General features: G+C 40.6%; 1 protein-coding gene across 1 annotated transcript in view; it reads right to left on the reverse strand.

Annotated features, from left to right (window-relative positions):
• brinp2 (bone morphogenetic protein/retinoic acid inducible neural-specific 2) overlaps positions 1–25,049 on the reverse strand; it is a 226,393-nt gene that overhangs the window by 61,419 nt on the left and 139,925 nt on the right. Inside the window, exons 3-5 of the mRNA XM_039816764.1 lie at positions 19,743–19,933; positions 16,336–16,517; positions 3,966–4,071 (exon numbers count right to left, since the gene is read on the reverse strand). Of these exons, the coding sequence (XP_039672698.1) occupies positions 3,966–4,071; positions 16,336–16,517; positions 19,743–19,933 (479 nt within the window). The remainder of the gene's footprint in view (positions 1–3,965; positions 4,072–16,335; positions 16,518–19,742; positions 19,934–25,049) is intronic.

Below are 25,049 nucleotides of genomic sequence, written 5' to 3' on the forward strand. Positions count from 1 at the left end.
TTGCTGGAACACACACTGTGGTACCGTACCCTCGTGAGCATTATTTGAACAGTATTGTACTGCAGGAAGTAGTGTAAAAAAGGCAATTAACAATGGAAGAGAGACAGACCATCATAACACTTAAGAATGTTGGTCTTTCCTACAGAGAAATTGCGAAGAAAGTCAATGTGTCAGTGAGTACAGTATTCTTCACCATCAAAAGGCACTTAAAAACTGGAGGAAACTCTGACAGGAAGAGGTCTGGCAGACCCAAAGCCTCAACAGAATCAGAAGACAAGTTTCTGAGAGTCAACAGCTTGCGTGATAGGCGGCTCACAGGACAACAGCTTCAAGCACAGCTTAATAGTGGTCGTAATAAGCAGGTCTCAGTTTCAACTGGAAAGAGAAGACTTCGAGCTGCAGGTTTGATAGGTCGAGTTGCAGCAAGAAAGCCACTGCTGAGACATCAGAATAAGAAAAAGAGGCTTGCCTGGGCCAAGAAACATCGTCAGTGGACTACTGAAGACTGGAAGAAGGTGCTATGGACTGATGAATCAAAATTTGAAATCTTCGGTTCATCAAGCAGGATTTTTGTACGCCGTCGAGTAGGCGAAAGGATGGTTCCTCAGTGTGTGACATCAACTGTCAAACATGGAGGAGGAAGCGTGATGGTCTGGGTCTGTTTTGCTGGATCCACTGTCGGTGATTTGTACGGAGTGAAAGGCACCCAAAACCAAAACGGCTACCACAGCATTTTGCAGCGCCATGCAGTACCCTCTGGTATGCACCTAGTTGGTCAGGGGTTCATCCTACAGCAAGATAATGACCCAAAACATAAGTCCAAGCTATGCCAGAACTACCTTAGGAAAAAAGAACAAGATGGTAAGCTTAAAAACATGGAGTGGCCAGCACAGTCCCCAGACTTATACACCATGGAGCTGGTTTGGGATGAACTGGACAGAAAAGTGAAAGCAAAGCAACCTACAAGTGCCACACATTTATGGGAACTTCTGCAACAGAGTTGGGAAGAACTTTCTGAAGAATATTTGATTTCCATTGTAGAAAGAATGCCACGAGTGTGTTCAGCTGTTATATCTGCCAAAGTGATGAGTAAAAAATTTAGAATACATTTTGGTACATAAATTGATTCCATGATTTCTTTTTTAACTTAAATTGTTCATTTGTTCTATTCTTTCATTTCAGAGTACAACAAGACATTGAACTGCATGAATTTCAATAAAAACCTGGAAAAATTGGGGTGTTCTAAAACGTTTGACCGGTAGTGCATAATTATTGAACTAAACTGTGTCGCTGGGAACTGACCAAAACTTGAGCTTGGACATAATGTCAGGTGTGCGCATAAAGAGGAGCCTGATAGACCAGTGAGGCAATTAGTTATTTCCAAATGTTATTAGGCTGCTTCAATAGGAGCCAAGCAGAGCTGCTGATGCTGGCGTGGCAGAATACATCAGATGCTATCCAGTACAGGCACACCCTCATTTCCCAGATTACCAACAATGGCCATTAGTGCTTTGAATTGGCCATGCTAATTACTGCTCCTTAGTGTAGCCTAATCTTAAATAGCTTATACCCTTATTTATATTTCATATTTTGTAATTTCCCTTGCGGGATTAATAAAGTATAACTTTTTATTATACACGCTCTGCCCACTAACCACAGTTTTTACCTTTCCTCCAACAAACTATGGTCCGTAACTGCAGATGTCACCCTTGGTGTGTAGATCATTTTCTTTAAACTAAAATAGTAACAATGGGTTCTTTTCAGTGTTGGGGAAGTTACTTTTAAAAAGTAGTGTTTGCTCGTTACTCTTTACTTCTTAAAAAAGTAATCCGTTACTTTACTTAGTTACCCCTATGGAAAGTAACTCGTTACTTTTACGTTACTTTTAAAAGCAGAGACTGAAGTTAATTATACAAAAACTGTCTTTGACCATAAAGCCAATATATGGTTTATCAGGGAAGTGTCTGAACTACACTGCAGACTGGATTCTCTACTCACAGAGTGACGGCTGATTCATTATGAACGAGTCAAGCGCGGGTTGAATGCACATCGGCAGGTCATTGGCGTTACACGGTGTTAGTGTGTATGTAATGTCTGTATCGACTTGTACCGGTCGCGCAGCCACGATGGTCCGTGCATTGTCATAGACACATGCAGCCTGTTTTCTGGAAGTCCTTGCGTGTCCGTGCGACCGACACAAATCCACAGCGGTCCGCTGCGTGTAGCCTATGTATGAGGCCATCTCCACCGCATCCATCTGTGAGGTTGTCAGCTTTGCGTCTGCCTGGCATGCTCTGTTTGTAGGACGGCCGATTTAACCGCCAGTCCTCAGCAATGTAGTGGCATGTGTCACGTAGCTCTCCGCTCAGAGCGCCGTCTAGCAAAAAGCCACGAAGCTTAAAGGTCCCATGACATGGTGTTCTTTGGATGCTTTTATATAGACCTTAGTGGTCCCCTAATACTGTATCTGAAGTCTCTTTTCCGAAATTCATCCTTGGTGCAGAATTACAGCCACTAGAGCCAGTCCCAAAATGAGCTTTCCTTGGGATGTGCCATTTCTGTGTCTGTAGCTATTGAGGAGGAGAGAGGGCGGGGCAAGGTGGAGGGTGGGGGTGTGGCCTTGACCAACTGCCACTTTTCTCATTTGAAAGCCATGATGTCTCTCTCCCATGGGTTGCGGGGGAGGTAACCTAGCTTGTTATGACCTCAAAACAAGCAAGATTCCAGAACGGCTCATCTGAGCTTTCATTTTCTCAAAGGCAGAGCAGGATACTCAGGGCTCGGTTTACACCTATCACCATTTTAAGCCAATTGGGGACCATAGGCAAGCTGGGGGAACGCATATTAATGTTAAAAAACCTCATAAAGTGACATTTTCATGCCATGGGACCTTTAAAACACTCTCAAAAGTTAACGTTGGCAGCTCTGCTATCAGCCTCTGTCACGTAACGTGTGGCGCTTGTGAGCGCCCAGCTGAGAAGGAAGTGTCGCTGTCAAATCTGTCCCTGGGAAAAGTATAGTTGCACCGAATTGAAAAAGGAACTACATTTCATTACAAAATTTTCAGTAGTAGCGCATTACACTACATTTTACCTGAAAAAGTAGTTACATTACAACACTGGTTCTTTTATACTTGTATCACAGTCATGAATTACAAAACTATCACTCTTCTGAGAAATAAATAGATCTTTACTTTTGAAATAGAAGATGGGTGAATGTTAACAGTTTTAAACTAGAGGCTGACACTGTGACACTGGCTTGTTTGCCACACAGTAAATACAGTAGCTTTAGTAAGGGCTATTGCTTCAAATTCTGCACATTCAACTGAATTGCACCATGTGTTACAAAGTGAATGAGGTTATTAAGCCAACATGTTATTAAGCCTTATTAAGCCTGACATTTATTTGAAGCCATTGGATGTCAGAGAGAGGTTTATTATTCCACCGATATCACTCATCAGAATCATTTGGTGATAGATTTTTCTCAAATAAGAAGGCTATCTGTGGATGACCACTTCAGCTTTAGTTGTGCACTGAGTGTTCCAGGTGTAGTTGGTGGGGTCAGTTTAGGGTCAGTGTGGCCAGACACGGTTCATCTACAGCCTGGTAAGATAACAGATTCCCCATGAGATTGAGAGCCAGTCAGGCAGAACAGACATATAAACTACTGCAGCGTAAAGTAAAGGGTCATCCGGGCCAACTACTACACACAGGGGGTGAGAGGCTTGGCAGGCAGGGTGGTTGATGGTGGTGGCGGCAGTGTGTGTGTTCAGTGGAGCTTTTCTTCAGGACTGTGACTGTGTCTGTGTGTGCACATAGATTTAAGATGAAAATACGTGAGAAATGGTGCGTGAGTGTGTGTGTGTGTGTGTGTGTGTGTGTGTGTGTGTGTGTGTGTGTGTGTGTGTGTGTGTGTGTGTGTGTGTGTGTGTGTGTGTGTGTGTGCGCGTGTGTGGGCAGCCTTACCCTTTAGGTGGATCTTATTTTCCGGACTGTGCACCAACACCGAGCTAACTGAATCCAAGCTGTCGTAGTTACTGCAGCCGAGAGGGCCCGTCCTTGTTTCGGTTACCTAGGAAACAGAGGAAGGACAGATCTATTTAAAATACATGTGTTTTTTTTATAATGCAACATTAGCAGTGAATGAGGCAGATGTTTGTTCCCATTTCTGGCAGTCAAGCACACAGCTTGTGGCAGGCGGAGCGTGTGAAGGCAGGCAGAGGACTGGATGTGGCAGAGCCCTCTGACAGCAGAGAAAACTATCGCCATCTTTTGCTTCACTCCCACACCTGCGGCCACAGCTGCCTGCAATGTACCGGCTGTCTCGCGGAGAACAGTGGAAAGGAGGGAGGGAGAGAGGTGAAAAATGTAAGTGACGGAGAGCAAGCGCAGGTGTTTGTGAAAGAACATTTAAACTTTTAAAAGTACAAAGGGAAGGTTGCTTTAAGTCCAAGTCCTTGGTCTGATAAAAACCATTGTATGTGAGTGTTTGAAAAAAACAAACAGATTTTTTAGGTGCATCATGTTGGAGCAGGCTTCATGAGATTTGTTTTTGCAGGGTCACACCACAGGCAAAGTTACATTGGTTGATTACAATTGCCTCTTCTTTAAATGATTAGCTGATTTATTTATTCTGATTAATAGGACGGAAAGCAAGAAGCAAAGCAAACTTTTTAAAATATCTTTTTTTAAATCATAACCATGGAAAACAAATCATTACTGTTTTTTTGTCCCCAGGCCAAACTTAAGCCCCTATGACCCCAGTTCCTCCCACTCTCTTTGCATTGTGTAAGTATTCTGCCTTAAAACACTCATGTTCAAAAACTGAACATACAGTATGTCAAGGACACAACAAGTGCTCCTATTCTGGAAGACTACCCTGCCTCAGGTTTGATGTCAACAGCTGTGGTAGTTTGATTATTTATTTGAGACTATGCACCACGTAAACTTAGTATCTACTGAATTAAAAATAGTTTTAAGTCTAGATTTTGACAGGCTCCTCTTTAAATAGGGCTTCAATATAAAAAAAAATAAAAAAAAACAATGCAGGATCTACCTTTTGATTTCAGTTATCATTGTTTGGTACATATTACCATTTTACAAATAATAAAATCACCACAAACTACTGTAATGAACCAACCCTTTCTCACTCCCAACTCGCTTGGTCAGCGGCTCCCAGTGTCAGAAACTGACGCAAAAAAATCACCCCTTTAGCATCTGTACAGGACACGGCAGGCAGAGCAGCAGCTCGGCCGCAGCGCTGTAAGATGATGTAGCATAATGAGCGACAACAGTACAACAGTAGTGAGTAGTGAGTCAAACAACACAGGACTTGCACCCAGGAGTCTGGGGTTCGTGTCTCATGTGTCACAGAAACATACATTTTGTAACCCCACCCACAATCTTATCCTAAACCTGTCTCGTTCTCGTGCCGCATGTCAGTTAAACGTACGCTCCGAACCAGAGCGTCAAATAGTGACCCCAAGAGTCCCGACCAAGCGCGTCTGAACGTGACACTAAAGGAGACTTCTTGCGTCAATATCAAATGCCAAAGGCACCTGACCAAACATTGCATTTTAACGCGATGGGAGTGAACCTGCAACTTGGGCCTCTGATGTTCAGGGAACCGAGCATTTGCCCAGATGGTAATCCAGCCTTGCTGAGAGGTGTGCAGCAAAATTTTTGGCAGGACACCTAAAACATAGCTGTGGTTCAAAGTTTCATCCAATAAGCCCTCCAAATTACACGCCTAAAATACTTCCTTTGTTCTGGCCCTCTCGAACGACACATAGAACCTGATCTGATGCCTCTGTCAGCAGGACGTCATCATTTGCCTGTGCCTTCCAAAAGGGCAGGGTTTTATGATGTGACAAGACTAAAGAGGCGGTAATTGATGCACAATCTATCAAACAACAATATGACAATGTGAAAAAGCTTGTAGTGATGTAGCTACTTACAGAGAATTATCACCTGAACCTGCAGCTCCCTTCTGCTTTACAAAGTTTTATAGCGAGTTCCAGCTCATTGTTTAGCAGTCTTGTCTGCAACTTTTGTTTTGGTTCACTCTGTCATCAGCATTCTCATAGCACCTCACTGTGTGTTACTTAATATTCAATTTGGCACAATAGGTATATGATATTAATATTGAAACAATTTTGTGAACAACCTTGTACTTATTACTTATATTCATGTAGAGTATTAAGTAAAACAGTGACGTAAGATGCTAATTGTTAATTGTTTGCACTTCACCTGCAGTTTTGGCCCTCTGAAGTATTTGAGGATGTGTTAATTTTATGATTTTATTTTCATAATTAAATCATTGAAACTCTCCCTGCTACCTCCTCATCTCTCCTTCTGCGTTTGCGTCCAAACCGGCAAATCCTGAAGCTGTGACAAGTGTCTTTTACAACAACCTCATGTACTCTCTCATACACCCTTATTCACCCATACCGATCTGTCGCTCTGCATGGAGAGAATAAAGAAGTGAATAACCGTAGCACAAACATCATTAGTGCTTCTATAATACATGGAATGTAAAATGGAAATGACGATACATAAACAATTTCCTACTTGGCATCTGTTGTAGTGCTGCGAGTTGAGGAAAAATGAAGAAGAGCAGACAAATTAATAAGAGAAGTGTAGATGGAGAAAATTAAAGTCACGAAGATAAAGAGACAAAGGGCAAAACGTTTGGAGAGACTGACATGTTCAAAGATCAAGCATGAGACAAAAAGAACATGATTGTATAAATACAAAAGAACCAGAGAAGGAAAGAAAGACAAAGAGTAATAGTTCATTTTCAGAATGACTGCTCTATATATTACAATTAGACTTAGAAGATAGCTATGGCCTTTCAAGCTAAATCATGCTATTTGGCAAATGATGCAGCCTGGACAAATTTGCCATTCTTAAAATAGCCTTGTTCCTCACATCTTCACACACTGCCTTGCATTAAGATTGCATCTATTATAAAAAAGAAATGGAAGTTAGCCTTCAAGGCGCTGCAAAAAGATACACATCTCAAACATGTCTCCAATATCTCAGAGGGAGATGTCGCTAAGATGTAGTTAAAGATTAGAAAGACATAAAGGCGAGAAGCAAAGGGAGATTAGTGGAGGGGAGGGAGGCCGTTTTGGGTAGTTGTTTAAGATGTGGACGCAGATAATCTCTGCTTTCATAATGAAAAGTCTCAACTGTTGCATCTCATTCATGTTTTTGTATTGACTGTGCAACATAATCAGTTCTCTGGTCAAATTAAATTCAGCCTCTTAAAGTGTGTTCAGACTGAACTAAAAGGGAATTTCTAAGGCAGCATGTTGCTTATAAAGTCAATGCAAAGATGCAAGTGGATGCGCATATTCGCTTTTGGTCTTGTAAATTTAAGTGAAGATGTAGAAAATGTTTCAACTTGAATTGACAATTTTAACTTATCCTGAGGCTGTATGATTCCACAACATAAACATATGGAGAGAGAGCGAGAAAAGGTGACAAAATGTCTGGAGAAGAAAATAACACACAGTAGGCCTTTGTTGCTAGCTACAGCTAACGTCTATACAGTGCATACATTGGCTGTTTGGAGCAAATAGACATGGACTGCAAATTGCAGTCTCAATATACCTTTACAGATCATTAAGCAATATCGTTCATGTTTGTATTATTAGAGGGAACTTCTGTGTTTTCTTATAAAGTTTGCTTGGTCTCTGCAGACAACACAACAATGACTATGTTTACATGTGCATACTATTACATTTTTTGCCCTTATTCCGAAAAAGACGATATTCCGACTAAGCTGTTTACATGGCTATTGAAAGAGAATATTCCACTACTATTCCCGTTTACATGTAGCCATGCAAAATTTGATTTTTTTCCAGTGTTTTCCACCGGTGGCGGACTTGTTCGACCGTGCGAACACAGCCTTCTTCTGTCATTCCTTCAACCAGCTTCTTGAAAAGATCGCCGCATATCCAAAAACCTGTTGATATCCAAGTCTTTGATAATGTTTGAGTTTCTCCTTATCTTTTAGGCATGCATCTCTACCGGGTCCACAGCCTTGCAAACTGTTGGCTGATTAGTTTGTGTACAGCAACCATAGCAACGCACAGAGCTGACCATAAGCCGCAAACAGCCAAGAGGCTGTAAAAACCCTGATTGAGACGCATATTCTTTTTCTTTTTTTTTCTTAAACCCGAATAATACTGGCATATCCCACGTCATAATCAGAAAATGCTATATGTGGAAAAAGGCCTTATTCGGAATATCCAAATGGAATATGCTGTTTACATGACCTGAATCAAATTTGGAATATTGTCATAGTCAGAATAATAGTGGAATATTGGGTGTGCATGTAAACATACTCAATGATGAAGTTATTGGGGAAAAGTCATATTACAGCCACACGCTGTGGGAAGCAGGAAGTTTGATTATTGCCAAATGGTAGTGATGGCCAAATAAAGCTTCTTTTGAATTCGTGAACCATTTTCTCTGTTGTCTGAGCCCACTAGATGGCGCTCTTGGTTTTAAGCAACAACAACAAAAATGGCAATTCAGCGTGCTTTCAACCCTTTGTTGAACAGAGAGTGCCATCTAGTGGGCTCAGAAAATAAAGAAAATGGATTCATAAAGCTTTATGAAGCTTCATTTGGCAAATGGCACAACATGAGAAGTCACAGTTGATGTATTTTCTAACTAACAGTGTACTTTAAATACATTTCCACCAAAGTTTCACTTTCATGCAAGAATGTATGTATAATTCTTAGTTATTACTTTATCTCTGTTTTGATTGTTATCATAATTTATATCCCCTTAGTCTACAATGTTCAATTTCATTGCAACTTTCTTTGTTTACAGAAACCATGAAAGCTTCAGAGCAGAAAGCGCTCAGCTGCATTACACCGAATACACGCTGGGCTTTTTTGTAACTCATGTGAGGAACTTCAATGATAATCCACCTGAGAGCTGCCACCCCCGTCTCTGCCTTTGTTGAAAACTCCCAAGAGCCCTTCACTGAGTGGATCATTCAACCTGGGCCATTTTGTTTTTAATGTTTATTCAACAATGTGCATTATTCAAACATGGCAGTGTTTTCTTATGACCCCAAAATTTTATATTTTTTTTACATTCCCTTATGCAGTACTTTTCCTATTTCAGCACTCATATTGCGATTACTGCTGTAACAAATTGTTAAAGACCATCATTTAAGCTATTACCTTCTAATGGCGATTATTGATGCAGCATGTATCAAAGGCTGTCTTGTCTTCCCTTTAAGTTCAAACTAAGATTCACTCAGAGTTGGATATGAATAGATATGCCTCTGAATCTGAAGGCCCAGTACAACTAACCATTTTTATGGGTAAGCCTGCATGCTCCCTAACAATACAGCCATGTGACATAATGTAAAAAGTAATGTAACAAGCAATGTAATTTAAAGTACAAGGTGGGTATTATGTGCACTTTTACAATATAATGCAATCCAATACAACTCTTCTGCTATTCTGATGCCTATAAAGTTCAAGCAACAGCAAAATGTGTAAATTCAGTGCTGAAATTATTTTTAGGAGTAGAACGCTTTTACTTTATGTTTATATCATTATATATAGTATATCAGTCAATAGAAAATGTTCATTTGTACAAAATGTTGTTTTTTTACTACAATTTGATAAGGTTTTATAGAGGAGAAAAGTGTCTGGCTGCAGTTGCCGTGCTGACTTTGGCTCTGGAAACCGGCAGTGCTGTGTTAAAAATATTCTCCCTTCCTGTGCGTCATACACAGACAGTTCCACTCTCATTTCCAAATGGCAGATTTCACACAGGTGTTAAAGAGGGGCTTTTTTCCGTCTTACAAAACTATAGTCTAACGTGTGATTGAAGTTTCTCCTCTTTATTTGCTGGAGATAAAGATAATGTATTTCATTCCCTCCTACGCGGTGCTGCAGCGACACACAGCCCAGAGGCGTACATGGACACGGGTCAAGTACATCCCACTCAGTGTCGCTTCCTCTTGGGTGATGAGTTGATCTGGCAGAACACGGCGCGGCAGGTGGCTTGCATACCAGAGATCCTCATTTAGCAGAAACATGCAAAGGCTGCTCCTCTCCAAGTGGGAGGGGTTGCGTTTGTTGTCTTTGCAGTTGTTCTGTGTGCACGAGTGTGTGTGTGTGTGTGTGTGTGTGTGTGTGTGTGTAGGTGGGTGTGCAAAAACACTGGGTGTTTGGAATTGCTAAAAAACTGGACTATTTACTGCCTTTTCACTCTTCAAGAAGGAAAGCTTATTAGGTTTATATGTGCATTTTTATTGAATGTGTTATCTTCAATGTGATATTGAATTATTAGTGCTAATGGGAATGAATAAAAGATAATAAACATATGTTGCATCTTACTATAAATTCAAGTTAACTTTATTATCCCCGTTGGGGGCAATTTGTTTCACAGCCAGCAGAGAATAAAAGACAGCAGTATACATACACACAAACATGCAGATGTACTAATTTTCATATTTATACGGTACAATTTACGTCAAGGTATTAATGAGACTAATGGTAACAGAGACAAATGAGCTCTTAAATCTCTTTGTCCTACACCTCAGTGCCATGTACCTGTGACCAGATGGCAGCAGCCTGTATTCATAACATAAGGGGTGTCCCGGGTCAGCGAGGATAGCTTTGGCTTTCCTCATGGCTCTGGCCCTGTATAGGAGTGATAACTCCTCAAAGTTTAAAGTTTATCCCTGCAATTTTTCTACACATTCTCACAATGCTGTTTAGTCAGTGCTTATTTTTTTAAACCATGTAGATAAAAGAGAAAGTTAAAATAGACATTTTCATTTTTTTTGTGTGTGTGTGTTTCTGTCTTACGTTCTTTTTCACACTTGGCAGGGTATTGGTCGGAATCCAATGATGTGCAGTGTCGAATTTGGTGCAATTTGGAAAAGTGACACTTTAATATAAATAAACTGCGAATAAAACTAAGCAACCGCACAATAAAGATAAAAAAAAAACACTAAGTGAAGGGGCTTCAGGGCATCACGGCTCTCAGTCAAGCATGTCGTCCGCTGCGGCTTACCGGTGATTATTACGCCCATTTGGAAATGAATCCCTCCGCTAACTGCATTTCACCATGTATGTTTTGCAACTCACATTGTGTAAGTTTGCCAAACTAACTTAAAGTGCTCATATTATGCTTTTTGGCTTTTTCCCTTTCCTTTATTGTGTTATATATCTTTTTTTGTGCATGTAATAGGTTTACAAAGTAAAAAATACCAAAGTCCACCCCAAAGGGACTTACCATCTCCAACAGAAAACACTGTTCACAGACTGCTCCAAACAGTTACAGTTACTTCTGTGACGAACGTGCGTCACTTTGTAACACACGTTGTAATGCTCGCCTAGCTGCTAGCGTGGCACACCCTCATACTTCTTAATGGCTAGTTTTCCCTACCTAGATACGTCCTAGTGCAACTCCCAACAAAGATGGAACAGAAGTGAGATGTCTCACTCTATCGCTGAAATAGAGAGCTCAACACACAGAGTGAAAAGAGGAGCTGCAGCAATGTGCAGTTCAACAAAAATATGGTGTTTTATGAAAATTAAACTATGTAAACCCATTCTGGTACAACCTCTAAATACAATTATGAACCTGAAAATGAGCAGAATATTAGGACTTTAACACTAATAACGTTACTGTCGGCAAAATTCCTGCGCTAATTAAATCCATGCTTTAACGTTTAACTTGTACCCGCGGTGGTTATGTCAAGCAACTATGCCTGTTTGGAAATAATACCTGCGCTGCAGTGTTCATTTTGTTTAAGTAATAATGACAAAATATGTTCATCAACAACTTTTTTTTTTGTACCATGACAAGACAAGACCCTTTCTCCAACTGGGAATGCTGGTATTGGCAGTGGTAGAATACAAACTCAAAATGTTTTTTGTTTTTTTTTCTGAAAGTAAAACTATAGAAAAGTCATGCATTCAATTGTTTACTCTAATATTATGCTCGATAGTTTAATGAATAATAATGCATCATATTCTATTTGATATATTTAGTGAGTAAAATCTGAATCTGCAACGTAACCAGTAACATTTCTCTGTTAGGTAAAGGTAGTAGTAAAAGAGGTGTTCGATGGCTTTACGTCATAGGCCGACCAGGGCTATGCCATTTGGGGAGGGGCTGCTCACTGATCCCCCTATATTTCTGAAAATCCTAGACATGGTTGTGACCATTAGTGCTTTCTGATTAGCCTGTGTTTGTATTGAAATAAGAGACTGCTGCGGCCTGCTCTACGGGTTGAGCAGAGGCTGCACAGTTTGACCAGCGGTCAGGGGCCGGGCAGCGGCCTCGAAACACTACCGGCCCACCGGGAAAAGTCCTGACTCTCCCGATTGCCACTCCGCCACTGTCAGTAGTATACAGTTAAGCTGCATATTAAGTGCTTTGGGGTCTTTCTGTGAGTAATTTAGGGTTACAATGGTTCTGGAGAAAACTTCGAGCATCAACGGGCACTGCACTAGTATCTCAAAATCTATAAGCACATAACACAAGGTTGGTATGGGCTTATCTTAAAGCATTAAGGAGTTGAACTGTTTTAAGAAAATCTATTTTGTTGCATAACATCATTAACATGCAACACATATTGTATATCCAATTCTAGATCTAATTAGATCATTTTGTCATTAGGGGAAACTAGTGGTGCGAAGAAAATGAAGGTTCAAGCGTGGATTCCGCTTGAGTTATTGTGATAAACGACATCTGGTGTAAAACAATTTGGGGGCGTTTGTTAATACATGCAATATGGAAAAAAGTGGCATTGCCCTTAGATTTAGAAGTATACAAGTTGAAATGTTCGCATTTTCATAAAACATCTGTGGCTTTGGTTGACCATTTGACATTGTAATTTTTGTTTCTATATAATTAGGTTTCCTGGGCATGTCCAACTAGTTGGAGACCCTGGGGTTGACCCTGAACATGCTGGAGGTGGCTCAATATGCCATGTGACTTGGAAATGTTTTGGGATTTCTTAGAAAAAGGTGGCGGTTGTGGCTGGCTAGCTTAGCCTGCTGCCACTGTGACCTGCACTGGGTGGCACCAGCTATGTGTAAGTTTTCTCCTAAGTTAGGGTATAAAGTCAGCGCTAGAGGCTTAGTACCTACTAGTAACAGTAGTTTGTAGTCTCACATTGCCAGACCTATCTCCTCAGTGCTGGAGTCTGGTCTGGCTACACTGCTTAACGATTCTGAGATACGGGGAGAAAAAAAGCTCTGGCTTGTTTGTATTTCTTCAAACCAAGCATAACCGTTCTGGACGGTGCTAAGCCCTGGAATCCCACAATGGTGCCCTTGCAAAACAGAAAACAGAGATGGTGGCAGAACGTCAGGCTTTATACCAGCAATGTAAATCCATTGAGTCGGACTTGTAAGTTTGCAATTGAATCAGCTACTAACAAATTGGTTGCACAATTACTACTTGGGGCATAACCTGACTATTTTGGACATCAAGATATACTTAAGGCAAGGTGCCAATCATCTTCATAGTAAGCTACAACTCATTGCAATTGTACTGGGCGCCGGGGCAGCTGCCTGGTTTATAATGGTTCATTTCTAACTAGATTTATTATTATATCACAAGCATTTGTATTTAAGGATATCCCTATTTCCCACTGCTTTAAATATGACTTACCATATCAAATGTTTTGCAACTTTTGAATTCTTCTTAAATTTCATATTAATATCATACATCATTTTTCATTTCTCTGGCAAACAGCTCGCATCAGACCAAACTGCAGAACCTGACTAAAGGCATGCTGTTAAATAGGCGCGAGAAGCAGTGTGCAGCTGAATTTGTACAAAGTGCATTGCAAAAAAATATCACTGGATGGATTTAAACAAGACTAACTAATGCGGAAAACAGATCTTAATGGTAGCCATGTACTTATTTACAATTGTTGACTACTTTGCAAAAGATAAGGGATTGTTTTTGTGCAACAGTCACTCATTAGCTTCTCCCCAGACACAAATGCATCAAATGGAGCAAGATTTCAGTTCCTAATTAATTCAGGCTTAGCAGACAATGTGTTTTTGACCTTATGCTGTTATGAGATGCCACATTACTATTTAAAATCCGTGTTTGCTGTGATGAAGCCTGCCAATAAATATAAAAACTATTGCATCTAAGTATGCAGACGTCTATTTTTTTCTTTTTTAGACTGAGTACAGCCTGCACTGCAGCAGGCTTTGTCTAGATGCTGTTTTCTCTCAGATTCCCTGCAGCTAATATGTTATAAAAACTACTCCCACTAATCGAACATTTCTCTCAAGGTAAAAGCAATTTCCCAGGCATCCTTTGTGTTTCCCTAATCTCATGTAGAACCATTCAAGGCTTTGTGAGGAAGTACATTTCCAAGCAATCAGGTGCCCCAGTGTCCCTTTTAGCATTAGAAAATTTTTCAATCTCACCTATGCATACAGCGTTTTCAGTGATGGTACCTTATTCAAGGTACACACAAAGTTGACACCAAGCAATTACTCATTTCAATCAGATTTGCTATTTAAGTTGAAGCATGAAAGCGCTGTCCACCCACCCACACACCTGCTGTCATTCCATAAGAACCAACAGATCTGTTCCAATGTGAAAAAAATGTATCACTTGGTTATGCTTTTGCTTTCAGTCGTCAGGAGGAACAACAACAAAAAAAAAAATTTAAACAAGGTGAAACCAGACACAGGGGATAATAGGATTTTGTTGGACTGTATTCTTCGAGTGGATTTTCAACAAAACTGTTCCGCTTTGCATTCAATAATGAAAAAAGCCTGGTGGGAGATTTTGGGTGAATGGCGACTAACCATGTCAAGGCATGTCGATTGTTAAATGTGCAGGTAAATAAAATGAACCATGAGAAGAACTAAATTACGTGGTAAAAAAAGGTGTTGAACCACTTCATATTCTAGAGTCAGAGCCCCTTTGTGCAAAAAATCCAACAGCTTTTTACTACACAGATGATAATTACCAGGAGTTTTAACCCTTGTGTGATACAAACGCACACACACCTACAGTCATGGGTGTCTACAGCTACAGTCTTTGGTTTGAGAAGTGTGTGTGTGTGTGTGTGGGGGGGACATCACAAAACAGAGGGTCTGGGGGGGTCCTTAGCCAGAATTGTTATTTCTATTTGAATCCCATTTCCTGCATTTCTACATACATTTAGGGACTATGATGATACAAAATACAGGAAATAATTAAGTTGAACATAATGATAAATTCTGCCAGAAAGAATAAACAATGTATAAGAAAAAGATGTCTTACTTTCTTTATTGTTTAATATAGGGGCAGATCGCCAAGACATGAGAGAATCATTTTATAGAATCAAAAATGTTGAAAGTGGGTGGACACAAACAGGATTTTAAAAAGTGTGGTGGGGGGGGCATGTCCCCACTGTCCCCTGTGGAAATTACACCCTAGCATACAGTACAGGAGAGCACACACCAGCCTGTAACCCAGTCCAGATGGCATACAGTAGAGTACAGTATGAATAAATACACTTTTCCCACTGGGACTTTAAAGAAACTTGACATTTGCCTCGCTTTACCTCGGTGGGTTGCAGTGCATACACTGTGCTTTTAATCTAGCCTGCCATATAAGAAAAAAATAAAATCCTCGCAAGCTCTCTCTTTTGAGCAATGCGGACCTTGAAAATAATCTTTTAAAAAGATTGTTTGTGAACATACATTGGGAGCAAGCAGAGCTATTTGTTATAGGTGCAGCGTGGAGTAATATATCCAAAAGAGACAGTTTTATAGGAGCGGTAATGTTTGCGTGTCTACCTTGATGGGTGGTTGTTTTTGGACCTGGAGAAGTGCAAACACAAGTCTGCACGAAGAAAATCAACAGTGTGCTGGTTTTCTAGCTCACCAGAGGCCTCACGATACGATATCATCACGATACTTTGATACTGCGATTTTAAACATATTACAATATTCTGCGATATATTGCAATTCTGTACCTTTTTTTCCAACTTCAAATTTTTCCCAATTTCAAATGATGTCCCCAAAAGGAAACTTTGTGAACATCAGTTTTATCTAAAAAGATCAATGTTTCTCTTTGTTCATCTCACTTCAATTTTATTGCTGCAAAATGGGATTGTCAAGCAGACAGACTGACCAACACATATATAATAAAAGATCTATACTTGGCGTCTGTGTATCAATGCAGTATTGCCACGGAAAATATCGCGATACTATGCTGTATCGATTCCCCCCCCCCCACCCCTACTTAAAAGTAAAGTATATGTATCTGGATATGTACCGTGGGTAGGCATAGTCACTCTCTACGTGCATGTGTACAGTACCTTGATAGCAGAGGTGGCAATCTGGAGGTGGTGCAGTCGCCTTAGGGTGCTCTCTCGATCTGTGAAGTAAGAAGCGGCCAGCTGATGGAGCAGCTCCAGAGACACCACCGAGCTGTTGCTGTTACCCTCCGACTTCTTGTTCAGCTTCTGCTTGTCCAGGAAAATGGTCAAAGACTCCTCTCCTGTGGATCAATAATCGATCAATGACTCTGTTTTTAAGTCACCCTAAACCCTATTTTCGATGATTTTTTTTTTAAATAATAAAGTACAGAATCCTCTCTGTAATGTAATTTTCAATTTTATGTGTATAGCACCTTTCATTACACAGAAACGCATGCACGGAAGGTTGCTTTTAAATGTGGACACAGTTGTGATGGACACACACACACACACTGTGATTACACAAATGTCTGCGAAAATAAAAGGTTTTGAGGTTGCTTTTGAATGTGAACACAGTTGTGATGGACCTCCTTACAAAGGAAACATGACTCAAGAGTCACTGCCAGAGCAACAGGCTGATATTATCCTTGTAAAAACTGAAGTGACATTTTGCTTCTGCATTTGACATTTCTTTGGCAGGCCTAAACTGTCTCACTGTGGCTTTGTGGTTTGTCTGCTATGATGCAGGTAATGTATCATTTGCTTTTGCTTCTGTCACTTTCATCAGACAATTATACAACCATTAAAGCTAAAGTTGGAAACTTTCATAAAAATGTACTTTTTGTCATATTTGCTCAAACTGTCACAACGTGAATCGGATCATCTGTGAAAAATCACGTTCCTCTGCCTCCTCCGCCAACCAATCAGATCCGAGGAGTCTCTAACACAGTGTCAATAACTGCTCGTGAACTGCAGTCAAACTGTCAAAATAGGCAGCGCTGATGAAATATGAATCAAGATTATGTTACTGCATTGCCAATGTCTTTCCACAGAATTGTTCAGAAACATATTTTTGTGTTCTGATAGCTTTAAATGGGAAATAGCCAATAAGATAGGACAGACCTTTGGATAGTAGAATGGCAAGCTCTCTCTGTATTTTCAAAAGGAAATTAAAGACTTGTCTTTTTAATCTGGCTTTTTAAACATTTTATTGTCTTATTGTTATAATTTGTAGTCTTGATTTTTATTTTTTATTTCTCATCTGTGTTTATATGTTGTTCTGTGAAGCACCTAGGGCTGCATGCTTGCATTAAAGGTGCTATTAAAAATAAATAAAGTTGAAGTTAAAATATGTTTCTGAAAACATATTTTTCTGCACAACAAAGCAGCATTGCTGAAGCTACAGCAGGGGTACCGCTAACGTTATGGCTTTCAAGTAGCGCGAGTTGTGAACGCTGCTCTGAAGTCAGTAGAACCGTACAACTGCTGTGTTAATTAGGGCTGCATGATATGAGGAAAATATCTCACTGCGATTATTTTGACTGATATTGATATAATATCAATATATAATTCACGATATTGCAGGGAATGATAATTTATGTAGGATTCTTCTCATTTTCATTGAAAAATATTTATATAAAAAAATGAAAATGATTACAGTGTGATTTTTGCGAGGCTCTGTACCAAACAAAGATTTTTTTCTTTATTCTGTAAGATCTGATTTGTAGGCCGGGACGTCTCTGCAGCACCACAATACTTGATTCAGAATGGTATGACACATATTTGGAGAAAGAGATGAAACAGTAGAACAAAATGAAAAAAAAAAAAAAAAGAGATTGGGGATGTGTGCGTTTGCTCAGACAGTCTAATCGGTATGCAGACGGTCTCAGCCCATTTAGATGAGGCTGTTAGTTACATATTGAATCTAACTATCAGTCTGCCGCTGCATTCGTCTCTGCTCTGTCTCCCATGCTGACAAAGTTTAGCGCAGAGTTAGCGTGGCTGGGGATGCACACCTAAGGGCCGTTACAGAGTCAACGCGAGCAACGCGAACAAGCAACGCGAGCGACGCGCTCCCACAGCGGACGCAAGAAGACCCAAGCGTCACGGGCGATGCGTGAAATGCAATACACCGCCCACGCAACAGGGGGCAGCAGAGTGCTCCACGGTGTTCGGTCGGCAGAGCCAGACCCTCCCGGAGAGTGGCTCTTGTCAGGGAGCAGCTGGCTGGCTGACTTCTTTTTATCAGATGCTGGCGTGTTTCCCCACAAGTACAGTATGCTACGATTGGGTAGCACTGACCAATACATTGATAAAAGGTCGCGTAAACATGGTTTAGCAGGTTTTCAAAATATATAGATACATTTGGGTCTCTCTCTCGCCTCTTGAGGAGGGCACACAGCATGGACTACACACACACAACGTTGATACATACCGAAAAATGTGACTCAGTTTGATGAATTTGCTCAGCTAAGTTGATTCAATATTTTTAATGTACAATACGTGCAGTGTCGCCCCCACCGACAACGCATAGTATTGTGCGCATCGGCGCGTCACGTTTCAAATCTGGGACGACACATTTGGCTAAGCATCGACGCATAATGGCGGCCGAAGCATAGCGATGCGTAGCCCTGCGGACGCGTATGCGTACCGATGCGTTGAGGGCCGTTACGGAATCGCTAAAATACCACAGGGATTGTTAGGAGACTGCAGAAAATAAACAGGACCTGTCTTCTATGTGGACAGCGTGTGAAGGAAAAGTAGCCGACGTGGCCTGTTTTAGAAGATGTATGGGTAACATTGGCTTCAACTGATAGTGTTGCATCCTAATTTAAAGCCCATTATACAGTATCTCTCAGAAGTATCCCCTACTATTTGATTTCATGCATTCCCCGTATATTAGGATTTTACTGATAGTACCCTGGCCTTGTAAATCTCCCCCTCTGATGAAATTAATGCCTAGATGCTGAGATGTTTATACCCACTATAAATTTTCTACAAGTCCCTTAAAAAAAAAAAACAGCCGACTGTAAAAACGTACTGATGTATCTGTAGTCGGCCGTGTATCAATAACATGAGGTCGTCACTTTGAACCCAACACAGGTCTGAGTCGTGTTGTGTGAGGCACACACGATCGATACCGCTGGCGATTCTGTTTTGTGAGTTACATCTCTCAGAGGAGATCGAGGGTAAAAAGAAATCCAATAAAAAAAAAAAAAGGCATCGTACGCTGAGAAACGGGTCAATTTAATCCCTCTTATACTTTGTACTGCTCCTGTAGCCGCACGCGATGCTCATCAGAGGGAAGGATGAGTGGAAAGTAACTGTGGAAAACAACCTTGGTTTAATGTTGCAGGTGGAGTAATGGGTGCTGCATTCCACCAGACATTTTTTCCTTGAAAAAGCAACTAACACAGGCTGTAACTCCTCTGAGACCTCAAATGAGTAGCTCTCTATTTTTGGTGGGTCCCGACATTTTAATAACCCGAGAATAAAAGGCGTGTGTGTCACCTGCAGTCCTTCCTTACCTCCCAGGGTAGCAGAGACTAGGAAGTGGGTCCCATACTTCTTGATGAGGTTTTCGTTGATTTGCTGCAGGGTTGGCCGTCGCCCCAGTAACCGCAGGTTGCGTAGAAACTCTGGTGCTAAGGGTAACGGAGCTTTGAGGAAATCTCTCTTCTCTGTTGCCAGGCTGTTCACCTTCCAGTGGCTGAACTCCCTGAAATTATGAATACATTAAAAAGGTTAATACGCACTCAGTTCAAATCTCATTTAAGAAGGAGAGCTTAACGTCACATATGGACACATTCACACACACATAAGAGGCTGAAAAGGTACTTCAGCCGGGTAGGAATAGAAAGGAGGTTAAAGATGCTACATACTGTCCGATTGAATTGCCTCAAATGTGTGACCATTCTTTCTCTTATACCCTATTGATTTGTGCCATGAAATTAATGGGCCCCTTTACTCTTGTTATTTCCAGTGTGTTGTATTAGAATAAAGTCCATAAATCCACATTATATGCGTCACCGTTGGCCAAAATGTGTCTTGGATTTACTCAGGGTCATTTAATCAGGGTCGGCCCCACTCGTGCCCGAGAAAGGGTTGGAAGCATATATCGGAACTTCAAAAAACATCAGAAGAAGAATAACGTTTGCGACCCAAACACATAGATGACTTGTCTAGATGGACTTTTACCCACTAAATCCAAGCCTGTTGCTCGCATATGAATGCAACGTAAAGGCCAGGCTGTTTCTGTAGTCTCAGAGATTGTCTTGTCTTTTTTGTTCACTTTTATTTCCATGACGGCACTGACAACGCTGACTTCAAAACTAAATCTGGCATAATGCATCATATTTGAGGCTGGCATAATGTATTTTATTTAACATGTGTGTGTGTCATTCCCATGAAAATATGAAAACCCACAATGTGTTAGTTTGTCTCTCAATATGCTTTCTCTCCTACTCTACTTCCCAACCCTGTTTGCGGCTATCAGTCGATTGAGTTCTACTACTGATGTACGTTTTTAGTATTTATGTATATATTCCAACCGCAATTGGTCAACATTACTAAAATAAATGTATAAATGAATCAAAACAAAACTGACAAGACACTACTTGTCAAAACACCAAATAAATAGTATGAGCCTCTAAATGAGCATTATATGGGACCTTTAAATTGCTGCACTTCTAGTGCACCTGGCTTCTCAGCTGCCCAAAATAAATGGCAGGCAGTAACAAAGACCTAATTTCAATTCAACTGGTCAACAGAACACAGTGACGGAGGATAGAGATTAGTCTGGAAAATTCATCCATTTCAAGTAGCTGATAATGTTTTCATCTCTTCACTCCTGCCTCAGCGGAACCCCAAGGTATGTGAAGATTATGTAAATACCAGCAGAAAGGTAAAGATCCACCTCATCTGCATACATGTGCTGGAAACATAGGAGGCGTTGAATAATATGTATGGATTCTCTCTGAACAAAATACCAGCAGTGGCAGTGTTTTCCCATGAGTATACTCTCCCTCACACAAACACACACACGCACGCACGCACACACACACACACACACACACACACACACACACTCAAAAACATACACAGAGGGAGGTACATATACTGTATCATTGTCTCAGTTCCTCGCTGGCTGCTCTTACAGTGCCTTTTTGTGTTGAATAGTTTACTATTACGACACCATACTGTAATTATGGCGTTGAGAGCATTATGACAACACTAGGCTTCATACAATAGGCCGAGAATAATACACAATATATATGCATAGGGTCATTCAGATGCCGCCACTGTAAAGAGAGCAGTGGGCTGTAATTAGTTTGTAGTTGCTGCGTTGCGTATTAGTCTTCAAAGGGAAGCTCAGATTTGTAACCATTTAGCTCAAACCATGACAAAGCTTCCCTCAGAAGGAATGGCCCCCGGGAGCATATGGTCAAACTAGTGCTTCATTAGGAGTTTCATTCTCACATAATGCACCAATTAATGTCTGTAGCCTGGCTGCAGTCACAGTGCAATTTGTACATGCTATTATTAACTCTGGCCACATTGTTTGTTTCGTTTTTTGCATGAAAGCAGGGCAACTCAGGGAAAGGGACTGTGAGTGCACAGTTTGGAGCTGTAAGCAAAATGTGTAACAAAAAAAAAGATAATTAGACTGAAAACCCAAGAGGAGCAAGAGCAACCTTTGCTACGCCTATCTGTTTGCTCCTCCCCAGTGTGGAGCCATTCGTTTATTCATATCATCTTGCATACTGTGAATATCCATTTAAATTATTTTCAATAAGGAAAGAAAGAGTCACCGAAAGAGTGCTCTGATTGTTATTCAAGCAGTAATAACACAATGTAAATACACTGTTACAGTTAAAACACACACACACACACACACACACACACACACACACACACACACACACACACACACACACAAATACTGTGAGTTCAAGTGCACATTCCTGGATTACTTTGTAACATGGACAGCTTAAGTTTACTGTTTACCTGGCAATAACTGTGACGGATGATAAAACGATTGACTTTGTGATAACTTTGTGATAAAACCCCGTCTCATAGTATTATAAACTACTGTGCAGTATTTTGATAAGCCTTCAAACTCATGGATCTGTTACTCAAACTGCACTTCCTGGATCATATTTCGTCGTCTCACATGTACCTGAAACAAAATTCAGCACCAGCGCAGCCTTTTTTTTTTAACCGAGTGTGATTCAGGACTGAATGTCTAAAATTCCCTAAATGTACCCTTTCCTGCTTATAATGACAGCAAGCTGTCTCCTGTTCCCAACACCTCCTGTCTCTGTCTCCCTGGTTTGCTTTGTGTGTGCGCGTGTGTGTGTCGCTCCCGGCTTGCTGCTAACCTGGATCCTGCCTACAGAACCTGCTAGCAATCAGCTGATCACCTCTCCTGCAGCCCGGCTCTTCTCCCACTCGGGGGGCCAGATTGTTGTGCCAGTCTCAGAGGTAGCCATGCCGAGGCCTCTAGGTCTAGTATTATTTGAGAGCAGTATTACTTGTGTTCTTGTTTTCCTAGTTAATGCTTGTTTGTTCCCTGCGCTCACAGGATTCTTGTCTGCCTGCCTTTTCTCGACTGCCAGTCAGCCTGCCTGCCAATAATCTCTCCCCTGCTTCCTTCAGCCAGCCACGCCGCCACGCCGCCAAGCCGCTCTCCATTCCAACATTTCCAGTCATCCCCACTCTTCAACCCGTCTCCGTTTACAGGCGCTACTGCAATAAACCAGTCAAACCTCATCTGCCTCTTTGTCTGTGTTCTGCGCTTGGGTCCAGTTACATTGAAAATACAGGGACACTTGAATGGACTAGAAGTACAGCTTTAGCTTTGTTTTAAAATTGACTGTATCTTTGGTCTTATGATCAAAAGTTATACCGAGTTGTACTGTATATATATTATCATGCATCCAGGTTTGGCCTCACCACATTCAAACCAGATCTGTCTATATGTCCAAATGCTCTTAATTATGGTATTTAGTTATTGTAATGTGTTCACAAAATAATTACAAAACTAAAAGGTGATCAGATGTAACATAACTTCTATTAAACACTAATACATAAATGACATTAGAATTAACAAATATTTGGGCGCCCAGAGAGCTCAGCTGGTGGAGCGGGCGCCCATATATAGAGGTTTACTCCTGGATGCGGCGGGCTGGGGTTCGACTCCGACCTGAGGCCCTTTGCTGCATGTCATTCCCCCCTCTCTCTCCCCTTTCATGTCTTCAGCTGTCCTGTCAAAAATAAAGGCCGAAAATGCCCCAAAAAATAATCTTAAAATGAACAGATATTTGCGTAATAAAATGATGCTACAGTAATATGCTCCCTCTTTTACATACACCCTCTTTCTTCTTTATTTTAAGTTGCTCTTTATTGGGCTCTTTACTATGACTCATGTTGAAGGCAGTGGAGAAGACATCACTGTCTTGTGAATATCTCTGAAAGCCCACTCCTGCCATATGAGTAATAACTGTAATGTTTTTCAGGGCCACCTACTCTATCTACAGTTCAATGCACTTTTATTCTACCTGCCTAGTATACCCTTTTATTACAGTCAATCCAAGAAATCTTACTCTATCCAGGCAGACACCTTTATCATCTCTCACTTCTCACTGCAAGAGTGTAGAACAGCTCCTTGCTTTTTGTTTTTGCTGCTTTAATCTTCACACAGACCCTGCTTTATGATGATTGCTGCAAACATACGCCTGCTTGTTTTTCAAAATGCCTGCATTTACACTACAGCAGGAAAATGATTATCTATTGTCTATTATAAGCCAATGCAATTGCTCTGCAAGAAATGCTACCTTTGTGAAGTGTATGCTATTCATCTGTCTTTGAGACTTTGGGTGGAGTTTGCATTGGACTGCATTAAATTGAAAGGGTTAGGGTTAGGGTTACTTTAGCAACTGAAACACCAGCATTCTAAATAAAAGGGTTGATCCAGCAATTTAATTTGGCACTTTTATAAGTCAGTAAAAACAACGGTCAAAATGAACGAACGATGTTGCAGAGTTATCCTGACTTTAAGTCCCTAGTATCGTCAAGATATAAAAATTATATATACTAGACCTCCCATAATGCAACGCGTTAGTATCTCTTTTTAGACCCTTCTATGCAAAACCCTTGTGATATCACCCAGGTTTTTTCTCAAACCCACCAATCTCTTTTTCACATTCCCAGTGCTGTTGTACTAGAGCCGTGTTTCTCAAATATTTTTTCAGTATTGTACCCCCTTTGAATTGTTTTTTTAAGCCAAGTACCCCGTGACCAGTGCAAAACATTTTTGCTAAAGACAAAAGTCTATATAAAGAGGCACAATACAGCGCCGACAGTGATAGATTTACTAAACAACAACCTTGTAACTGAAAAAAATGTAAATGCTACATTTCAAATATTTAGAATCCATCACTTAATAGTATTTGTTATTATAGTATAATTATTTTAGGAATTATGCATGACATATTTTTTAATTAGCATTTTTGCAAAAATTTCATGCACCCCCATTTGAGAAACACTGTACTAGAGTACTTGTTACAGTCACAGTAAGCTAATATGGGAACCCGTATGGAATGTATTGTACAGTTATTTTCTGAAATACAATCCTGCAAACCATTTTCTTCAGAAGTAGAATGATACAACATTTGGTACTACCCAGAAATATATTTTGGCATTGTCATTTTGCAGAATTTCTATGGAAAGATATTATGGAATTCGTAAAATAACAGATTCATAGATAACATCTCTGAGTTGACCCAGGTGTGTAAACAAAATGTGTTAATTTCTTTTTTATCAACTCTGATAAA

Source organism: Perca fluviatilis, chromosome 11 (genome assembly GCF_010015445.1).
Source record: "Perca fluviatilis chromosome 11, GENO_Pfluv_1.0, whole genome shotgun sequence".
NCBI lineage: Eukaryota > Metazoa > Chordata > Actinopteri > Perciformes > Percidae > Perca > Perca fluviatilis.